We start from the raw sequence: 23,838 nt of genomic DNA, 5'->3' as shown, positions 1-23,838 counted from the left end.
AATAGATATGACGATAAATACATAAAGTGGGCCACATGGTAGTAGGGAAGGGACCAAGATGTGCCAGTGTTCACAAATATTTTTCACACCTTTTGCGCAAAGTTGGGTATCAAGGATTCTGAGTGGAACTTGGTATTCAACTACCATGACTATCTACACAAGTACATGCAAGATAAGGTTGAGTTCCTAGACATCTCCTCTTTCAGTGCCTCCTATCGATATGCTATCAAGATCGAGTAGAAATTTAAATAGAAGAAGCGAGATTTTGGATCTACGAATCTAAAGTAAGGGAAAGACACCCTCAAACTGCAAAACGAAGGACAAATCCAAGGTGCGGGAGCCTAGGACAACCTGCCAAAGCTGCAAGCAAAGAAAAACACCACAAAGAAAAAGAAGGACATAGGAAAATGGTGTGAGTTCCATAAGAGCCCCACTCGCAACATAAGTGAGTGTCGAGCCAAATAGTCCTTAGTGGCCGAGCTGAAGGCTTCTGAATTAGATGCATGTTTCAACTCTGAGTGAGAACCTGATAAGGGGAATGAAAAAAGGAAACATATTATTGATGTGGAGCCCAGTGTCACTATTTCCACCACCAAGATCTAGAACGCTGAGCCCAAAGATCTAGAGGAGGGGGAGCATCTCTTCCAGTCATAGATCTGTGTGAAGGGTTCTCCGCTACAATTCATTGTCGATAGTGGGAGCCAAAATAAAATATTTTCAGTAGATGTCATGCATTATTTGTGCCTACCAAAGACACCAAACCTGCATTCATAAACCATCACGTGGCTTCACTAAGGACGAGATCTCCATGTTAGCCAACAGTTCCACCTTCCCTAGATCATCAAGCCCTTCAAAGATGAGGTACTGTGTGATGTTTCTCCTCTTAAATTTTGTGATGTATTATTAGGCCAACCATACTTGTGGAAGCTTCATGTTGTGTGTGAGTCTAGGCCTTGTATTGTTATTAATTTGGGAAAAAATTTATATAGGATACTAGAGGTAGAACCATCTACCATCGTCTCTTTTATCTCTGTGAAGGAATGCAGTAAGATCATTTCCCAAACAGAGAAATTTGTCTTCCTTATGATTCACCCTCAGGGAAAGAAGAATATTGTGGCCACATCCACGGCCTTTAGACAGGGCTCCTGTGCACGACAATAATAGATGGACAAGGTTGTGGAGGACTATAGTGGCATATTCACCTAACCTAAAGGGTACCCTTATACTGTCAAGTTAAGCACTCCATTTAAAAGACCCCAGGTGCGTCGCTACCTAATTGATTGATGTATCAACACACTATTATGGGGAATGATGAAATCAAGAGGTAGATTCAGGAGTTTTTGTAGAAAGGGCACATTAAGCCATGTTCATCGGCTTGTGGGAGCCCGATTGTGTTGGTATAGAAGAAGGACAGGACTTGGAGACTCTATATTAACTATCAGGAACTGAATAATATCACTGTTTGGAATAGGTATTTAATCCCATGGATTGATGACCTTATGGACCATTTCAAAGGGGGCCAAATATTTTAGCAAGAATGACTTGAAGTCCGGATATCACCAAGTAGCAATCGAACCCTCTGATGTGTGGAAGACTTCCTTCAAATCTGAGGAGAGCCTTTTTGAATGGTTGGTCATGCATTTCGGGTTAACAAATGTACCCACAACCTTCATGAGGCTAATGGATGACATCTTGTTTCCCTTCACCAACTCATCTGTGGTAGTGTATTTGGATGACATCGTGATCTTCAACTAGAGTTGGGAAGAGCACCTTCGCCATATTCAACAGGTCCTCCAAACCCCGAGTAAAAATAAATTGTGTGCCAATTTGGAGAAATGCACTTTTGGTATGACCCAAGTTCAATATTTGGGGCATATCCTTAATGAGCGAGGTGTGCACGTGGACTCACCCAAGATACACGTTATTCAAGACTGGCCATCCCCAACCACTCTAATAGAATCTGCAACTTTTTGGGTTTTGCTAATTTCTACCGCAGGTTTGTGTTTGGTTTCTCTCATATCACTTAGCCTTTGAGTCAAGGCACTAAGGGCGGAGCAAAAGTAAAGTTCTTTTGGTCCAAATCCCAACAAAAGGAATTTTTCGAGTTGAAGCACCGCCTCTAATATACACCAGTTCTCACATTACCAAACCTGCAACAACCATTTGAGATTGAGCATATGCCTCTAAATATGCTATTGGTGCATGTATTACTCAGTAAGGGCATCCGGTAGCATATCACAGTGAGACACTATCAAACATAGTCTAAAAGTATCCCACTTATGAAAAATAGATGTATTTCATTATGCAAGCTTGTCGACAATGGAAACATTACAATATGGGGAAGGAATAGGTAATCCACATAGACCACCAACCCATGTAGTTCATACAGACAAAAGGAAAGTTGCAGAATGATCGCCATCAGAAATGGTCCACATACCTGCAACATTTCCATTTGAACAATAAGTACAAGAAGGGAAACACCAATAATGTTGTAGGTTTCCTTAGCTAGCTACCGATAGGGGTAATAACCATTGTGCTTGACTCTTGTGGATACGAGATGTCGGAATGGACAAATATTTACAAGAGTGATGTAAAATTTGGCACCACATACCAGATGCTCTTGGAAGGTAAGTAGGTTCTATAATTTCACCTCCATGACACTCTATTATGCCACATGGGATACCTCTGTATAACTTCAAGTGAGTGTGAGAAGATGATTTGGGAGGCACACTATAGTCGATTCACTGCACATTATGAGGTGGAAAAGATAATGGAAGTACTGAAGAAGTCTCTTTATTGGCCAAAACTTCGAAGTGATGATGGTAAGTACATCAAATCCTACACTACTTGCGTCATTTCCAAACCTACAATCAAGAAGCAAGGCTTGTATACCCCTCTGCCTACTCCTATCCGAACTTGGGAATCCATCTCCATGGATTGAATTTCGAGCCTTCCTTCTACCAAGCATGGAACCAACTTTGTTTTTGTGGTCATATACAAATTCTCTATGATGGTCATTTTGGCAGCCTGCAAGAAGAGTATCATAGCCAAATCCACTCCCGAAATATTCTTTGATTGAGTATGGGTAAACTTTGGGATCCCATAATCCATTATTTCAAATCAGAACAATAGGTTCCTAAGTGCATTATGGTCAAGCCTCTATTCATTGTTAGATACCCAACTCACTAAGTCCACAACCTTCCACACCCAAACTGATGGCTAGACAGAGGCTGTCTACAGGATGATTGTGAACATCCTACGATGTACAACTTGAAGCATCCACACACATGGGACAAAATTATCCCCTATGTCTAGCACAACTACAATAGAGCTCTCCACAACTCAAAGGGAAACAACCCCTTTCAGGTGGGATTGGGATTCCAACCACTATGTCTTATTGATGTTTCCATATCACTTCTAGCTACTCAAGCAGATTTGGATCATGTCCAGTCTGAAGTCGACCGAGCTAATAACTTCATTGAGCACATTCAACGAATCCTCCATCAGGTCCACAACATATTGGACAAAGAAAATTCTAAGTACAAATAACGTCATGACCAGTATCGGGTACCACACAAGTTCTAGGTGGGCGACAAATTTTGGTTAAATTTGCAGAAAGAGTTCCTCGCTAGGGCCTACCGCAAGCTTCGCCCACTCCGATATGGGCCTTAAACCATCACTATGGTAGCCGGGGACAATTGTTTTGAGCTCAAAATTCCACCATTCCTTGGCCTGCACCCAATATTCAATGTGGAACGGTTGTGATCATACTTCCCCCATTATTGGACACATCCGATATTGATGAGCAACTGAATCCAACAGAGATCAACCTAAGCTACATTGAACAGGACACAATTGATAGTATCATGGACACATAGATCAAGAAAATTTCTAGTAAAGGATCTAGCTATATCGTGTTGTCAAAGCCATCCAAATCCTTCACAAGGGCAAGTGGCTCATCAGGCGCCAAGTTCAACAGAAATTTCCTCACCTCATGGAGGCTCTGCACAAAATGGGAACCATTTCTTCCCAAGGGGGAAAGAATGGTCTAGGTTGATATCGATGGCCACCCTCCTATTCCACTTAGACCTCCATTTGGTTTCATCAATTTCCTTGATCATATCAAAATTTACTCTTTTTAGCAGTTTTTCGGGTCCTAGACTTCCAAAGTTGTTTTGACCTCCTAAATGAATTTTTTTTAAGGTCCGTTGCAAGACCATTTCCATAGGCATGGGACTATCTCAATTTTTGTATTACTCACAAATATATTTCTAATGAGGCATCTTATGCGCCAAACAGAGATCATATGACCAAGTTACGACCCCAGGAAGTTGGCTGCCCAACTAACCCCAATGAGGCCCACAAACTCCTGGCATTCCATATCCTAGCGTTAGTGTTTTGGTTGTTTATGGTTTTCATTTGTTGCTCAATAATAAAAATTTCCTTGACCTTCATTGTAACATAGCTCAGAGGCATGTACCTGCCACATTCTTCTCAAAGATAAGCTACCATAGCTCGACCTAGTTTATTCCCATTCTGTATCTAAGAATATTTCAGTTCATTGATATTAATGAAATGAAGTTTTATTTCTATCGTATCTCTTTGTTTATGATTATATCTTTAGTCTGTTTCATTACTGCATAATTCGAGATCAGATTCTTGTAGTGAAAGAAGATGGCGAACAATGGAAAGATAGAGATTGAGAAATTTAATGGTGAGAGTTTTGAGTTATGGAAGCTCAAGGTGGAGGATATGTTGGTGGACTGAGATCAATGGATTGTTGTAGATCCATGCATGACACCAACAATAATTTCAACAGAAGACTGGGTGAAATTAGATCGGAAGGTGAAGAGCACAATACAATTGTGTCTCTCTGATAGAGTATTGTTGAATGTATCAAGGGAAGCTACGATGAAGGATTTGTGGGAAAATTTAGGGACTTTATCACAATCTAAGTCTTTGGTGAACAAATTTTTCATGTGGAAAAAGTTGTATAAATTGAGGATGAAGGATGGAGACTTGGTGACAGAGCCTATGAATGCCTTTAATACTGTGCTAATCGAGTTGTTATCTATCGATATAAAATTTTTAGACAAAGATAAGTTCATCAGTTTGTTGTGGTCTCTACCAGATTCATGGGATAGTCTTGTTGTTGTTGAAAGATATGAGATGGAAAAATATGGAGAGCAAGAATGGAGATGTCTTGTGTGTAAGAGAATGGTCCCAAAATGGAAATAGAAATAAGTCCTCAAGTGGGATATCTAAATCTAGAGAGATATATAAATATCCAGGAAAAATTGTAAAGGTATGCTAGAAATGTGGAAAAGAAGGGCACTAAAAAAAGGATTGTAAATATAAAACTCCTAAGAAATGAAAGAGATTTAATGATGCTCCTTCTATAGAGGAAAAAACCACCTCAGATGAAGGTGGGGATGTGTACTTGACTTCTTCTTAAAGTAAACATGTAGATTATGAAGCATGGTTGATTGACTTAGGTGCATCCTTTCACTTCACTCTACATAGGGAGTGGTTCTACAAGTATGAGAAATATGATGGTGGTGATGTATTATTAGGGGATGAAATGAAGGCAAGAATCATCAAATGGGGAAAAGTCAAGCTGAAGTTGCAGGGTGGAAGGATTAGAACACTTCCTGGTGTTCTATATATATCTTCTTTGGCCAAAAATTTGATTTATGTAAGCAAGATGGATGATGCAGGTGTAAAAATAGTGTTCGAGAAAGATACCTACAAGATCATTTAGGGAGCACTGGTATTGATGTGGGAAGTTCAGATTGGAACACTATACAAGCTTCTTGGTAGCACTATTATTGATGGGTGCAATAGTTTTGTGGTTCCTAAAAGTGGAGCAAAATATCTAGTGGTCTCTTGAGAAAATACCATGCTATGGCATCAAAGGCTTGAACATATTGGAGAGAAGGGCCTTCGAATGCTGCATGGTAATGGTATGGTTGTAATGATGCCTCCTTTTATATCTACCCACTTTCACTAGCTTACCTGGGGTAAACATGAGATGAGGGGCTACTATGATATGAATCAACCTCCTAGATTACCTTAAGGAAATGGAGTCGACACAACTAGACCTTACTAACTTCCCTCATGTGCCACAAGACCCCCAGGAGTAACCCAACCCCTCCAGGAGTCCAACCCCTAAGACAACTCACCTTTTCCCTGACCTAGAGCCCTAGTCACTCCCTTTCCAAGGCCTCCGTGCGAATATGGGTTCCCAATCACTCCCATATGCCTGCATCAGTGCGAATATGCCCTTTTATTTCCAATGTTGTGCTAGCGACAGCGAGAATTAAGGTTATTTTCCATGGTCGGGGCTTATCCTATGCCCGGAAAGCTATGAAAATTCTAGAAATCATAAAATGCATCAAGACAATGCTTGTAAACCAAAAACTGGAACCATGACTTAACATGACCATCCCCAACTGGGACTGACATTCTATCAAACAATTGGTAGATATGAAACCTACAGGTAATGGATGCAAGTCTAAACATAAGGGACTAATAACTCATCTGAGGTTTAACAAGAAGGTCTCTATGTTCTCAGATTAGTTGTCATAACATCAATTAGGACTTGCATCCATTATTCATTTAGCTACAAGTAAAAACATGAATAGAGTCATGACTAAGATCTGTCATATAACCATTTTTATAACCAAAATATAACCATCATATCACCATATACATAACAATAATAGCACAACCGTTAAAGCCACATAATAGCCAATATATTTCCTTACAAAAATCAAGATAAACTTAACTTTTTTTTAACAATAAGCAATTACCAACCGGGTTCGGGACTTCCATGTTCCACCCGACCATAGATTGGCTGAGCCAAATCAATCTTCATCCAATCACCACCATGACATATTCCAAGCATAAATGTGGTATCTCATGGGATAAACCAATCCAAAGACAACCAAGAGAATCCATAGGTTAAACCACCTCCACACTCTCCATACTGTGATCACACCTAAACTAGTTTTGAGATCACAGAATTGAATCGAGCTTGGATCCCTCAGAATTTCTTCACCATCCTTGAGGAATTTTCTTGTCTCCACCCTCGAGATTTACCATGTCTCCCTCCATTAATAGTCAAGGGATTCCTAGGCCTTTGGGAATTTTCCTGAGACCTCCTCACCCCCCAATTCTGAAACCATCCGGAAATCCAAACATCAGATCGAGAACAATCCCATCACACCATGCATATCCCAAAATGGCAAGGCTAGGCTAAAATCCACTATCAAATCCCAACAAAATCCATGCCAATGACAAAAAAAGAACCACATACCAACATGCACATATCATTCATGTCAAAACCAGATAGGAAATCACACATGCAATCTGTTACCTACAAGTATTCCTGCTGAAGATGCTTGATCCTTGCCTTCCTTTTCATTTCTTGTCCTTATTTGCTTTTGATTTCCTTTCCTTTCCTTGTTTGTTTACTTTCTTTCTCCTCTTGGTGCTTTCTCCTCTTTGAGACAAATTCTAACACTAAAATGACAAAAGGCTACCAATTGATGCTCTAAGGTATTTTTATTGATGGTGCCTCTAATTTCTTCAATTTCCATTATTTTTCTTTCGTTTTCCTCCTCACATGCAACTTGCAACCTTTCACCTTCTTTTTCTTCTAATTTCCATTATTTTCATAAATAATGTGTGAAATATACCCTTTTTCCTTTCCAAAGCCTTAGTAATTGGCTTTGCCAATTTCCCCTTAGCCATAAAACGCAACAAGTGTTTCCCACTAGGATACTTTGCCCAGCATTCAACTTGGAGTAAGTATCCCTTACCTGTGGTCTTATTTTAACTTTATTAACTTTTATTACATGAAATTTTAACCCCGGGTTGTTACATACCCCTCCCCCTTAGGGGAACACTGTCTTCGATGTTAGACCACACCTAGACCCTGAAAAACCACTAAACAACAAAAACATACTACCTATGGCGCTTTATAACCCATCTCGTTGCAGTTTTTACAATAACATCCTACTCAAAAGAAAAACCATCATGTAAAATTTGAAAACATGACAACCATACCACTTATTGGAGCTTTATAACTTAGCTCATTGCGGTGTTTAGAATAGAAACCATAATAAATATCTATAAATACTAAGACTCATTTTCCTTCACCAGAAAACAATGAAGGATACATAGCTAGCATCTGATCAACCATCTCCCATGTAGCTTTGTTGGGCCCAAAATTCTTCCATTGTACTTTAACCTGCTCGAGTGCTTTGTTCTAAAGCATGAGATGTTTTTATTGCAATATGTATTGTGGTTTCGGATGGAATTATCCTTCTTGCTCCACTTGCAATACATACCAATCAATAAAATTATCAACATCCTTTACATATCTTTTAAGAGATGAATCATGAAAAACATCATGTACTTTCACTGTCAAAGGTAGTGCAAGTCTATAGGCCACTCGTCAAATCCTCTCAGGGATATCAGAAGGCCCACAATACCATGGTGCCAACTTGGCACATGATCCAATCCTTAAGGACATTATCTTTGGATTGTTGCGTAGATACACATGCTCCCCAACCTGAAACTCCTTAATTTCCCCGTGTTGTTCTTCATAACGTTTCTCCTAGTCTTGTGATGCATTTAGATTCTTCTTTATAACATGCATTTCCTGTTCCATGTTTTCCAACACGTATGGTCCAATAAGTACCATGTTCACTAGATCACTCTAGTTGATGACAGTGTTACAACTCTGCCCATACAGTGCCTCAAACGAACTCATCCTCAGTGACTCCTGATAAACGTTGTTGTATTCAAACTCAACCAATGGAAGGTACTCCTCCCATCTTCTTTGTTTATGCATGATATACATCTTCAACATCTATGTTGGCTTAAGGGGGCCTGACCTAGGTTAAAAGTTAATCGTGCCAACCAATAAAACCCTAACTGCTGGCCCTTTTGGAAACAACCTACATAGCACAGACTGTAGTCTCACCCGAAGTAGTATTTTGGGATGGCAGAACCAGGTTTCTGCATCCAAAGACTGTGTGATGTGTATTCTGAAGCCCTTGTAGCTCAGATTTGCCTTCACGTAGATCTAAAACCTTCTACTGTCCACTACAGCAACTCTATCCAATTGACCTTTAGGTCTTCATGAAGGTATACGATCGTGCTTATCAGGCATAAAAGAAGCAGATTCATGACTTTCGCTCAATAAATGACAACTCTAGATCTACCTTCGTGTAGATCTACCCATCGCAAATAGTTATACTAACAGATCTATCTAATATCTTCGTGAAATCAATTCATTATACTTTCTATGCATAGGCATTAAAGATCCAACAAATTCGTGCAGTAGAACACATTAATTTATGGAAAACAACTTACAGAGAGAGGATACATTAACTTAAGCATAATTAAAGAACAAGGCACATATGCATTCAATTCAACCCAAAAATGTCTTTATTAGATTCAACGTTCAAATTATAAACTCTTCTACCCTGCGCACTCAGCTTCAGGGGCCCGCGCACTCAGCTGCGGACTTGCCAAGGTCTCCGCTTACTTAGCTGCAAGAGCCTTCCCCTTTCACCTAAGTATAGGAAACAGACCTTCCTGTCTTAGCACCTTTCCTTTTCAATAGATCTTCATCCCAGGTTACGTTATCGTAGACTTGCTATGACTCAAATATTTATAGCCTTTCTATTACAATATCATGGCCCGTGACCTAGGGGTGAGTCTCAAAACATCCTATCACTTACCCATACAAGGGGATAAAGCCCCTTTGACTTTTACTTAACTACACGCTCTGCTTCCACATTTCGCAGAGAATTTACATTCTTTACAAAATTATAACCAAAATTTGCTTAAACTATCAAAATTTGACCCTAGGGTCCCTATCCCAACAATATCCTATATTATCCTATTGACCCTCTCTGTTTGTGGATCATAAGTTATGTTGAAGGACAACGTTGTCCCCAGTCCTGCAAACAACGCCTTCCAAACATTGGAAGTGAATTTGGCATCCCTATCTGACATAATCTTCTTCGAAACACCATGCAATCTCACGATCTCTGTGATGAAGACCTATGTTACCCCACTAGATGAACAAGTACTCTTCACTGGAATGAAGTGAGCTACCTTGCTCAACCATTCTACCACAACCATGATAGAATCATGATTCCTTAATGTCCGCGAAAGACGTGTAATGAAATCCATGGAAATGACCTCCCATTTCCACTATGTAATTAGAGTAGACTGAAGAAACCCACTTGGATGATGACACTCCACTTTGACCTGTTGACAGTCCAAACATCTCACCACAAACTCTGCCACTTCCTTCTTCAAAGTCGGCCAGTAGTAGAACTTCTTTACTTTTTTCAATGTCTTCTGATATCCTGGGTGACCTGAATATGGTTTTACATGAAACTCCCTCAGGATAAGCTTCTTGATATCACTATCATCCGACACATAGATCCTGTCCCTAAATATCACCAAGCCATCTGCTGTAAGATGATAATCCACATCTTGATAACCTTTACCCTACTGTAACGTGAGCATAAGATCCTTATATCTGTCATCCTATTGTCCTGCCTATAATATTTGATCCTATAAATCTGTCCCATATGAGCTCACTATTGCAACATGGTTCAACTGCACTTTCCTAATGAGAGAATACACAACCATGTTCTCCTTTCCCTTAATGTTCATGATCTCAAAGTCAAACTCACTAAGGGTATCCAACCATCGAGCTTGTCTAACATTCAAATTCAACTGGTTAAACTTATATGTTAGTCCACTATGATTGCTCATCAACACAAACCTCCTGCCAAGAAGATAATGTCTCCACATCTTCAAGGCATGAATAATAGTTTGCTAGCTCAAGATCATGAGTCACGTAGTTCTTCTCATGCTCATTTAGTTTCCTAGGCTCATATCATATCACTTGTCCCTCCTGCATAAGGACTCCACCAAGCCCTCTCTTCCAAGGATTTGTACATACTACAAACTCTTTAACCAAACCTGCAATCTTTAAGACTAGAGCATTTGCCAACAACTTCTTCAACTGCTCAAAGTTGGCTGCACACTCCTTTGTCCATTCAAACTTCTTACCTTTCCTCTGCAATGATGTAATAGGATATGCAATGCATGAGAAGTTCTTGATGAACCTCCTATAGTAACCTCCTAAGCCCATGAATGATCTGACTTCCTCCAAATATCTAGGATCTGCCCACTCCATGATAGACTTTATCTTCTTTGGATCTACTACTATGCCATTCTTGGAAACAACATGTCCCAAGTAGTGTACTTATGTCTGAAAGAAACTACACTTGCTAAGCTTAGCATACAATTGATGCTCTCTTAGCAATCTCAACACTACTGTTAAATGTTCAACATGATTTCCCTCATTCTTAGAATATGTTAAGATGTCATCAATGAATATAATAACAAACTTGTCTAGATAAGGATGCAACACATTATCCATCAAACACATAAAATTAGTTGGAGCATTAGACAAATCGAATGGAACTACAACAAACTCATAATTCCCATACATGTTCCTGAAGGAAGTCTTGGAGATGTCCTCTTCATTGATGCATACCTGATGGTATCCTGATCGTAGATATATCTTTGAGAACAATGTTTCTCCCTTCAACTGATCAAACAAGTCATCAATCCTCGATAATGGATACATGTGCTTGATCGTCACCTTATGGAGATAACTGTAATCAATGCACATTCTAAGAGTACCATCATTCTTCTTCGCGAACAATACTGGTGCACCCTAATGCGATGCACTTGGCCTAATGTACCACTCATCAAGAATTTCCTTCCACTACAACTTCAAATCTACTAAATCTGGAGTGCTCATCCTATAAGGTGCTCCACCAACTGAATAGAAAATTCTACTTCCCTGTGTGGAGGAAAATTTGGAATGTCTGTTGAAAACACATCCTAAAACTATTGCAATAGGAGGTACCTCTTGAATATTTCTACATCCTCAACATCCTTACCCTTGTCACTGGAAACATGAAATGCAAACATAACACACCCTTTTCTGCAATTTCTCTTAGCTTACATAGATGTGACCATCCTCACTGATGTAGGATTATTCTTCCCTTAGAAGTTTCTCTTCTCTCCATTATCATCCAGGCACTCAATAGCCTTTTCATGGCAATCTACCTTGGTTTAGTGAATATACAACCAATTCATACCTAAAAGCATACTATACGATCCCAATGGAAGTACATTCAAATGTGTTGTTGTAGGCATACCATTCAACTCAAATGCACAAGCTCTTACCCAATGATGAACTACCTTCTTCGTACATGTAGCCAACTGCACCAACCAAGACTTTGTATGCACTTCTTTTCTCAAGCCACACTTATCCATCAGTCAACATTAACATAACTATAATTAGATCCAAGATCAATCAAAATAGAAATAACTTGATCACAAAACTTACCATCCATCTCAATGATAGATGCCTAATGATCTAGCTTCCTATTGTCCACAACTGCATAAATGCGAGGAATACTATGACCAACATCCCCAACTGTCTGTGCCTCCTGAACACTATAGATCCAAGGCTTACCTCTTTGGTACAATTTACAATACTTCTTATGACGATCTTTGCCACATATCCAACACTACAACAAAGCTCCACTATCACCTCTAGTCTGTTGCTCTCCAGGCTATGACACATGTCCCTTTTTAACTGCACTAAACTTCTTGTAAGGAGAAACATTTTCTTTCTCACCCAAATCTTGAGGTCTTCCCTGCTTCAGTGGCCATTTTGCTTTTACTTTCTCATTTCCCTTCAAGTCACGTTTAGGCTCAAATTTTCGCTTTGACTGCTCATAACAATGCTTCAATTTAAGGATGGATTCCTCTAACGATCTAGGCCCATCAAACTCAATCCGGTCTCTATATGTTGTTGGCATCCCATTGATGAATCTCTAAATCTTAGCCTTCTCATCCTTGAGATATGTCACATAGCTCAAAAACTCCAAGAATTTGCTACTATACTTCTCATTTGTCATAGAAACCATCTTTAGCTCATAAAAATCCTTAGCTCTATCACCATAATACCTCTCCGGCAAGTGCTTCTTCTTGAAGAGCCTCTCAACCTCATCCCAAATCAAGTCATCCTCCCAAATACCCTTTAAATTCTTTACATCCTCCCACCAGATATCTTCTTTCCCTTTAAGGCTGAAAGTGGTTATCTTAGCTTTCATTTTCTCTAAATAGCTATGCAATCTAAAGAATTTCTTCATCCCAAGCAACCATGCCTATGCATCTTCTGGCTTCTTCATCTCTCCATCAAATGTAGGAGGCTTCACCTTCTTGAACTCCTCATGTAAATACTCCCTCCTCCTATAAGGATGATGGTGGTGATGACTGTAATGATGTCTCCTATATGAGGAACTAGAATGATTCCCATACATACCAGTCTTCCTATCAGGTGTATCCAGTGATCTACCACCTCTGACTATGTCCCCTCTATCCAATTTGTATCCGGACCAAGATCCTCTACCATGGGGTCCATTATTTTTCTATTCCTACCCTTAACTGATTCTCATTTTTCCTTGTTTCTGGAACTTTAACAAGATTTGAAGGATTGTTGCATTAACCTCTACCTGCTTCTCCTGAGCCATTGCAAGTATTTCCTTAGCCTCAACCAACTTGTCATCATCTTCTTTGAAACTTCTAATCTCTACCCTCAAGCTCCCTAATGTATCTGCTGTACCAGGAGAATACTCTTCTCCTCGTTGCCAAACTGATCTGTAGGAAGTGTCACATGAAATGTAGTCTACCATTTTTCTTGTCATCTTGAATTCTCTTCTTCTTACAATATACCATGTCAGATAACCAAATCCATACCTTAGTGATGTTCAGGGGAGGCTTATCTCATTTGCAATATCATTCCACATTAGCATGTACATGTATAATCATAAGCATATACATATAACAACATAACAACATCATGCATGAACATATCAACTGTATACCATAACCTCATGCATGACAACCATAACCTTGACAACATCATACTTACCCCAAGAGAGTGAAACCACACTCTGATACCACCTTGTGGTATCAGATATGACCCAAAGAGAGCACAGCCCGTTATGATACCCCTATATAATGATGTCACCTCTCACATCTACCCACTTTTCACTGGCTTACTCGGGGTAAACATGAGATGAAGGGCTACTGTGATAAGACTCAACCTCCTAGATGACCATAAAGAAATGGAGTCGACACAACTAGACCCTACAAACTTCCCTTAGGTGCCACAGGACCCCCAGGAGTAACCCAACCCCTCCAGGTGTTCAATCCCATAGACAACTCACCTTTTCCCTAACCTAGAGCCTCAATCACTCCCTTTCCAAGGCCTCCATGTGACTATGGGTTCCCAGTTTCTCCCATAGGCTTGCATCAGTGTGCATGTGGCCTTTTTCTGCCAGTGTTGAGTTAATGACTACGAAAATTAACGCTATTTTCCAGGGTTGGGGCTTAGCCTCTTTCCATAAAGCTATGAAAATTCCAGAACTCATAAAATACATGAAGAAAATGCTTGTAAAACAAAAACTGGAACCAGGACTTGACCTAGCCATCCCCAACTGAGACTGACATTATGTCAAACACTTGGTAAATATGAAACCTACAGATAATGAATGCAAGTCTGAACATAAGGGTCTAAAAACTCATATGAGGTTTAACAAGAAGGGTCTCTACCTTCTCACATTAGCTATCATAAAATCAATTAGGTCTTGCATTCATTATTCATTCAGTTACAAGTAAAAACATGAATAGAGCCATGACTAAGATTTGTTATATAACCATGCTTATAACCATCATATAACTAGATAAATAACAATAAGAGAACAACCATTAAAGCCACATAATAACCAATACAGTTCCTTACCAAAAGCAAGAGAAACTTAGGTTTTATTAACCATAGGCAATTACCAACTGGTTTCGAGACTTCCACGTTCCACTTGATCATAGATTGGCTGAGCCAAATCTATCTTCAACTAATCACCCCCATGCCATATTCCAAGCATGAATGTGGGTTCTCATGGGATAAACCAATCAAAGGATAGCCAAGGTAATCTAGAGGTTAAACGACCTCCACCCTCTCCATATCGTGATCACACCTAAACTGGTGTTGAAATCACAAAACCAAACCGAGCTTGGATGCCTCATAATTTATTCACCATCTTTGAGGAATTTCCCTATCTCCACCCTCAGGATTTACCGTGTATCCAACCATTACTAGTCAAGGGATTCCTAGGCCTTTGGTAATTTTCCTGAGACCACCTCACCCAGGATTCTAAAACCATATCGCAATCCAAAGCTCAAACTAAGAACAATACCATCACACCATGGCTAATTAGAAATGGAAAGGTGAGGCTAAAATCCACTGCCAAATCCTGGCAAAATTCATGCCAATGAAAACAAAATAACCACATACCAACATGCACATCCCATGCATGTCAAAACCCGCTAGGAAATTGTACATGTAATCTGTTACCTGCAAGTATTCCCGTTGAATATGCTTGATCCCTGCCTTCCTTTTCTTTCCTTGCCATTCCTTTCTTTTCCTTTCCCTTTCTTTCTTTTCCTTTCCTTTCCTTGCTTGCTTACTTTCTTTATCCTCTTGGTGCTTTCTCCTCTTTGAGAAAAATTCTAACACTAAACTGACAAAAGGCGACCAACTGATGCTTTGAGGTCTTTTTGTTGATGAGGACTCTAAATCCTTGGATAAAGAAATATTCTACCAAAATAGAGCCCTTCAAAGGTCCCACAAGAAATGCTCTACGAAAATATAGATCTTCAAAGCTCCTACTTGGCCACAACCCCAGCTTCGGCTCTGAGATCATTTATCCACCCATCGACCACACCTGTGCAATTTTTAAATAAGATGTCAAAAAATGCATGGCACCTCTTGTAAAGTGTTGCTCTGCGATGTCTATTAGGAGAAAGAAACAAGTATTGTTGAGATGTGGCGAGGGAGACCAGGATGGTGTATTGTGATCCATAAATAATCAATTTGCATGATGATCACCATTGTAGATGACAAGTGACCGATTTAGAAGATAGTATGAATAACGTCCACTTAAATCAATCTCTACGTTAGAGGGACAAATTAGACAATGCATAAAATAGTCTTGAGGAATTTATAGAACGACGAGAGTAAGTGCAAGTAATGCATGCGCCCTTGTTAAGACATTCAATTAGAGATCTTATTGTACTTTCTTTGGAGATAATATTGATATAAGGAAATGTAAACACTTAGTTTTTCTGAGTCTAATAAAGGGCAGTACTATATTTGAAAAGCGTATGGTCCTGGAGAGTAGAAAACACTTAGTTTTGTAGAGTTTAGGACAAAGTCGCTCTATATTTAAAACGCACTTGAGTTTAGCTTGGCAAAATTTATAACCCAATTTTGAATAAGAGGCATTCAGAGAAAATAAAAATGGATTATGCAAAGATGAGGGAGAACTACATGCGGGGTAATAATAATTTTTATATTGTTAATGACGATATAATGGTGAGGAGGAGGTAGCCATTTGTGACACATTTTACAGGGTGTTAGTCCTGCAGTAGGGAATTTTTGGAAGGAGATGGAGAGGGCCTTGAACTTTGTAGATGATGAGGTCCTAAAAACCTGTGGCTTCGGACATGATAATATCTAGTCTTCCCACGTAAACCTTGTTCAATCATATTATTTCCCATGGCCCAAAATCTGTAATTTTTTCTGCTTTATTTTTATAGTTTTGGAGGTAATATGATAGTCCCCATCATTTTATAGGGAATGAATACTATATTATATAAGAAATGATGCACATCAATGAAATATATGATTGTATGCGCCGATTTATCTAAGGTCAAGGCTGTTTTTATTTTTGAATAATTGTCTTTGCGTTCTACCCCTGTGCTGGTTATGTTTATTTTGATGAGTGTATGCCCAAAATCAATTATTATGGATGATGTTACATTGATGGATGTATGGCATAATTCAAACATTATGAATGATTTTCTAGTAGTCAGGATTATCTATCCTTGGAATCAATCTCCAACTACCTTCTTGATCGACTGCCCCACCTCATTACCCACCATCCCCCTACCTTTCATCATTCGAATGTCAACCCGACAACCTCGAACCATTTCTCTAAGAACCTCCTCCGCCTTCCCTGGCACTTCGGTTCCTTGATCGAAGGCTTATCAGTTTATTGAAGAAAAGCCAAAGTTATAAAGACAAAACGCATTGTATCACCAATTTGGACATCCGTTCGATAGATTCCCCATTTTTGAGTGCCCATAGCTGGTTACAATAGGAATTATTTCAATAGCCTAACGTTAAAATCGAGCTAGAATATCGGTAATTAGCATTCTTGGAGATTTTCAACATGTTAGAATGTCTCAACATGGTAGTGAGTCTGTTGTACAAACATATTTTAACTTGCTAGACTGGCTTCACAATCACAATAATAAATTTATGAGTTTGTTGTACACAAATTTTTGGTCAGAGTATTCTAGTTATTTTATTTTTTGGATCTATATTTTATCAAAATCAGTGAGTCACAATGGAAATCAATGAATATAACTAGTATAGATTCATTTTAAGTAGGGATATAATTTTAAAACATATTTTATTTTTTTAAATAATGTATATTTAGAACAAGTGTCAACTGAACTGAAGGATGGAAAAACTTACATTTCACCCATACTGGGCTGTAGATTAAGCCTATAGGCGCAAAAATAATAAAAAAAAGATAAATAAATGAAAGATTCAAAAAATTCTTTTGAACTTGTTAGCCTTTAGAATACTAGATTTGACAGAAATACTCATAATTTATGATTTTTTCAATAATATTTGATTTGTAAGAAATACTTCTTAACTTATCATATCGTCTCTCTCCTTCCAAGTTATCTGATGGATACTGTATTTCCTTCCAAGTTATGTGATGGATACTGTATTTTGAAACATATATTTGCTGATTTAAATTGTACAATCACTATCAAACAAAAGATCAGAGTGCATAGTATATAAGCATCCATTATCGAAATCACATTTGGCGATCATTACTTATGATATTTAGTCGGTCATTCGAACATGAAACATGAAGCATGCATCGTAATATCCACATACATTATTGTGTGTTTCCCTTTGAAGAATTACTTGTTATTTAATAAAAACATATCATTGTTTTGTCTAATAAAATCATTTTCTCATTGCATTGGTTAGTCAATAGACTTTGAAAGGGTTGCTTTGAATTTGAAACTAAGATATAAGAGCAATCAGACTTACCGATTTAATAAATTTAAAAGCCTTTTGAAACTTCAGGAAAGGAAAATAGCGGAGATGATGTTCTGATATCCAATTCATAGATCTATCTATCCCTTTTATAGATCATAGAGTTCGAGCAGATATCACTCTCCCTATGATTGTGGTTTGGTAATAAGCATAGTTAGAACTCACATATAACATATTCATTAAAACCAATTTTGATTAGTTGGTAACAAGCTACCAACTTTTTTGATCTTCTTCCATTCTGGTCAATATGATATTAGAAGCTAGTGAAATCTATTTTGGAAAACAGAAAGCTTGACATGGGCTTGTGGATCTCAAATTTGTTGCAGAGAATGAGATTGGACAAGATGATACTAAATTTGGATCTAGTACCAGATCTGGTTGAGTTTATCGAAACCAAACCTAAGGATTCCCAATGCATAAGATTTCCTCCATTTGTACTTGCCACATACTAATTGCAAGTAAGTCTTTGGATTCCTGCTGGAAGTGCCGATCAACAATGGATTTTTTCTCTGTCGATTCCTGGTTGAGGCATCTAAGAGTTATGCATCTAAATTTTGATTTTTTTGTATTTTACAATGTTTGAATGCATGTTAATACCATTAATTCCAATTTCACAAATCGAAGTTTCAAAGACATATTTCTTCGGTGTAACAAAATCTCATATGTTGAGAGATGTTGTTTTATTGTTTGCAAATTATGTAGAATATCTTCAGAAAATTAAGATGCTTTAGATGATAAGTACCTTTATTAATAGAATGGACTATGCCTTAATACATTAAATGCAATAAGTGGGATCTATTCAATCTAACTTTACCTAGATTTGCACATAGCATCATCTATTCAGAAAATTAAGATGCTTTAGATGATAAGTACCTTTATTAATAGAATGGACTATGCCTTAATACATTGTTGGATCAGGTGCACAGTAAAATTAAATAAACACAGAATTAACACAGCAGAAGATCAAACACATAGAACACAGCTTTTTACGTGGTTCACCCAACCACTCTGGGCTACGTCCACCAAACAGGCATCGGCAATGCTCATTAATCAAATTTGGAGATTACATCAATGAAATTCTCACACTCACACCCAGCTATACGTATGACAACCTATTTTATAGCAGAGAGAACCTAACTGCTCTCACATCAAATTTAGGATGCATTAATTTGCTCCCAACAACCTGGAGATAATCCAGCAACAGATTTTCTATTGATGTCACACACTGGGATTTTGTCTATTTTCTCTAAAACAGAAAAATCTCAACAATCTCCACCTTGACAACAATTCGCCTGATGCCCTGTTATTATTATTTTATCTTTTCTGCAAGCCAAGAGAAGCCAAACACCAGCGTAGCTTCTCCAACAAAACTGGTTTCGTGAACATGTCTGCACAGTTCTCCTTTGTATGCACCTTTTCAAGAGAAACTCCCCTTTCAGTGATAACCTGTCTTACAAAATGATACTTGATTGGAATATGCTTTGATTTACTATGATAGGCCGGATTCTTAGCCAAATGTATTGCACTTTGACTGTCACAAAGTAACCTGATGTTATCCTGTAACCTACCAAACTCACCAAGCAAACCTTTCAACCAAACCGCCTCTTTGCAGGCATGCGAAGCAGCAATGTATTCTGCTTCAGTAGTAGACAAAGCAACAATGTTCTGTAGCTTTGACATCCAGCTTATAGCTCCACCTGCAAGAGTAAAGACGTACCCTGAAGTTGATCTTCTCTTATCCAAATCACCTGCAAAATCGGAATCAACATATCCGCAAACAAATTCACTACTCTTATTGTAAGAAATACAATAACTACTTGTGCCTCTCAAGTACCGAAACACCCATTTCACTGCTGACCAGTGCTCTTTACCCGGATTTGCCATGTACCTGCTGACAACCCCAACTGCATGAGAAATATCTGGTCGCGTACACACCATCGCATACATCAAACATCCTACTACATTGGCATAAGGAATTTGAGACATATAATCCTTTTCTTCATCGGTATTAGGACATAAACTCGAAGAAAGCTTAAAATGGGAAGCTAAAGGGATCGACACAGGCTTCACATTGTTCATACCAAACCTCAAAAGTATTTTCTCAACATACTTCTGTTGTGATAGCCAGAGCTTACCATTACTCCTGTCTCTGAAAATCTCCATGCCCAAAATCTGTCTTGCGGCTCCTAGATCTTTCATATCAAACGTCCTTGCCATCTGAGTCTTCAACCTGTTGATTTCTTCAATGCTTTTGCTTGCTAAAAGCATATCATCAACATATAACACTAAGATAATGAACATGCCATTATTTAACTGCTTAAAGTAAACACAATGATCATATTCACTTCTTACATATTTCTGACTCAACATGAAAGAATCAAACTTCTTATACCACTGCCGAGGCGACTGCTTCAGGCCATATAATGACTTCTTGAGCCTGCAGACAAATTTCGCATTCCGATGCTGAACAAACCCTTCCGGTTGTTCCATATATATTTCCTCATCTAAATCACCATGTAGAAATGCAGTCTTAACATCTAACTGCTGCAACTCCAAATCAAACAAAGCCACTAATGCTAACACAATTCTAATTGAAACAATTTTAACCACTGGTGAAAATATCTCATGAAAGTCTATGCCAGCCTTCTGAGAAAACCCTTTTGCAACCAGCCGAGCTTTGTACCTGTCTTCCGTATCATTCACACCTCGTTTCAGCTTGAAGACCCACTTGCATCCCACAGTTTTCCTGCCTTTGGGAAGTTCAACCAGATCCCACGTACCATTCTTACCTAAGGCCATCATTTCTTCCTTCATGGCTGCTTTCCATTTGTCACTATTTGAACCTTCTACAGCTTCCTGATAACATAAAGGTTCATCATCATTAGCGATCAAAGCAACTGAATCATCATACCTTCTCGGACGGCGTTTGATTCTTGTAGATCTCCTTAAGAATGTTTCTGGTGCTTCCACAACTGGCTGTCTATCAACTGTAGGAATTTCTTCATGATCGCCATCTGAGACCTGTTCATGTCCTCCATCTGAACCCTGTTCATAATCTGATTCTGAAACCTGTTCATGACTAGAATTTGAACTATGGTCGTTATGACTATCATTAGAAATGCTGTCAAACTGAATATGCTGGAAATCAGATACATCATCCTGTTTCAATCTTCTATCTACATCTAACTGTACAAGAGAGGATTCATTAAACCTTACATCTCTGTTGATGATGATTTTGCGGGTAGTAGGATCCCACAATCTAAATCCCTTTGTTCCATCACCATACCCAACAAAGATATACCTTTTAGACTTTGGATCTAATTTAGTTCGCTGATGTTTAGGCACTAGAGCATATGCATCACAACCAAACACTCTGAGTTTAGAATAGTCACAAGGGTGTCCTGTCCATACCTCTTGCGGAACCTTGCAGTCTATTGCCGTTGATGGAGATCGGTTTATCACATAACAAGCAGTTGCCACTACTTCCGTCCACAACTCCTTCGGCAACCCGGCGTTACTCAGCATACACCTTGCTCTCTCTAGAAGAGTCCTGTTCATGTGTTCAGCAACTCCATTCTGCTGAGGAGTATAAACCGTGGTCTTATGTCTCTCGATCCCTACATCCTTGCAATAGCTGTCAAACTCCTTGGAGGAAAACTCACCACCATTGTCAGTTCTTAAACATTTTATAGTTCTACCAGTGCTGTTTTCTACCAATGCTCTAAACTGCTTGAAAACTGTAAAAACATCAAACTTCTTTTTCAACATGAAGACCCAAACTTTCCGAGAAAAGTCATCAATGAATGATACAAAATAAGATGAACCACCATATGACGCTGTAGGGGCTGGACCCCAAACATCTGAATGGATATAATCAAGTATCCCTTTACTAGTATGCTTGCCTGTTTTAAACTTTTGTTTACTTTGTTTACCAAACAGACAATGTTTACAGAAATCCAATTTTCCAAATCTTAGATTAGGAAGTAACTTTCGGTCAGCCAAGATTTTCAATCCTCTTTCACTCATATGCCCCAATCTTTGATGCCATAAGTGAATGGAACTACTGTCATGTTCAGACACAGACACATGATCTGACCCAGTTCTACCTTCTAACTGAAATAGATTTCCTACTTTCTTAGCTTTCATCACTAGTAAGATACCTTTATAGATTTTCATTACTCCACCTTGAATTACAGTTTTATATCCATTTGAATCAAGTGCTCCTAATGAAATCAAATTTTTTCTTAAATCTGGTACATGCCTCACATCAGTTAATATTCTAGTTGTCCCATCAAACATTTGTAGTTGTATGCTCCCAATCCCAACAATATTACATGTTACATCATTACCCATGTACACAACACCATCATTAATTGATTTATATTCCTTAAACCATTCTTTATGGATACACATGTGGTTTGATGCCCCGGAATCTAACAACCAATGTTGACCATGATTTGACACATTAACTGATAATACTTCATCACTCATACCTGAACCAGATACTGAACCTGTATCTGTGGTGTTGGCTTCCTTCTTTTCTGTCGAAGAGCCTTCTTTAACAGTCTGCTTTCGCTTCCAACAATCCTTTTTCAGATGTCCAGCCTTGCCACAATGCCAGCACTTCACCTTTGGCTTCTTTCCTTTGGACTTCGAGCGAGAGTCGCTATGCTTTCCCCCGGAGTATCTCTCTCGTGAGCAACCTCTGGCCATCATTACCTCTGATGTAGAGGTGTCTGCATTCGACCTTTTCCTCGTTTCCTCAGCCAACAAGGCTCCAACAACATCGTCAAACTCAAGGATATCTGAGTTAAATTTCTCAATCTCAAAACGGGCACTTTGTGTTTTGGCCATCTTGTCAAAGAATCTCCAATTTCAATTTGAAATACCAGCAATTTAAAAAACAAAAAATTGCCTATGCCTTTAAAGCAAAAAATATTTTCCCTTCACAAAAAATTTCTGCCTATGCCTTTGTTTTAAAACAAAAAACTGCCTTAAAAAACACTGCCCTTTTCCAATCACTTTACACACAAAAAAAAATATATATATATTTCTTTGCACTTGTGCCCTTATTTAAAAAACTGCCCTTTGCCACTTTGCCATATGCACTTCTTTAAAAAAAAAAACAATATCCGTCCTTTTCAAAAAAGGCTTCAATATCCCTTATAACTCCTTTTTGGTTTAATGGCATTTCTTAAAAAAAAATTATGTATTCCACCACTTACACTTTCCATTATGTGAACATGGTTTATATAATGTGTACCATATGGTTTATAACATATGCGTTTCAATCTTTTATGTTTTTAAACACAACGCATTATGTTCAAAGCCATCCACGCCAGCATAAAAGAATACCACAGGAAAAATAAAGCCACTCGGCTTTGCAGTGGTCCGTGATGAATACCGACTCCACAATTGACAGCAAATTCTTGGGCAGACAGTAAAAGAAAATTAGTTTGAAAAGCGCACACAAAACCAACGCTGGATCCTCCAAAAACCGCCAAAACAAACCAGCT

The 23,838-nt window shown here is 38.6% G+C and overlaps 1 protein-coding gene across 1 annotated transcript in view; it reads left to right on the top strand.

The window, feature by feature from the left end:
- Positions 1–2,557: 2,557 nt before the first annotated feature.
- Positions 2,558–23,838, top strand: part of LOC149160393 (L-type lectin-domain containing receptor kinase IV.2-like) — a 37,026-nt gene continuing 15,745 nt past the window's right edge. Inside the window, exon 1 of the mRNA XM_089434608.1 lies at positions 2,558–2,627. Within this exon, the coding sequence (XP_089290734.1) occupies positions 2,558–2,627 (70 nt within the window). The remainder of the gene's footprint in view (positions 2,628–23,838) is intronic.

This window comes from Pinus tabuliformis, chromosome 5_2 (genome assembly GCF_031772625.1).
Source record: "Pinus tabuliformis cultivar Carrire ecotype Pingquan chromosome 5_2, CPIR1, whole genome shotgun sequence".
In the NCBI taxonomy this organism is placed as follows: domain Eukaryota; kingdom Viridiplantae; phylum Streptophyta; class Pinopsida; order Pinales; family Pinaceae; genus Pinus; species Pinus tabuliformis.
This window is presented reverse-complemented; position numbering and strand designations above follow the sequence as displayed.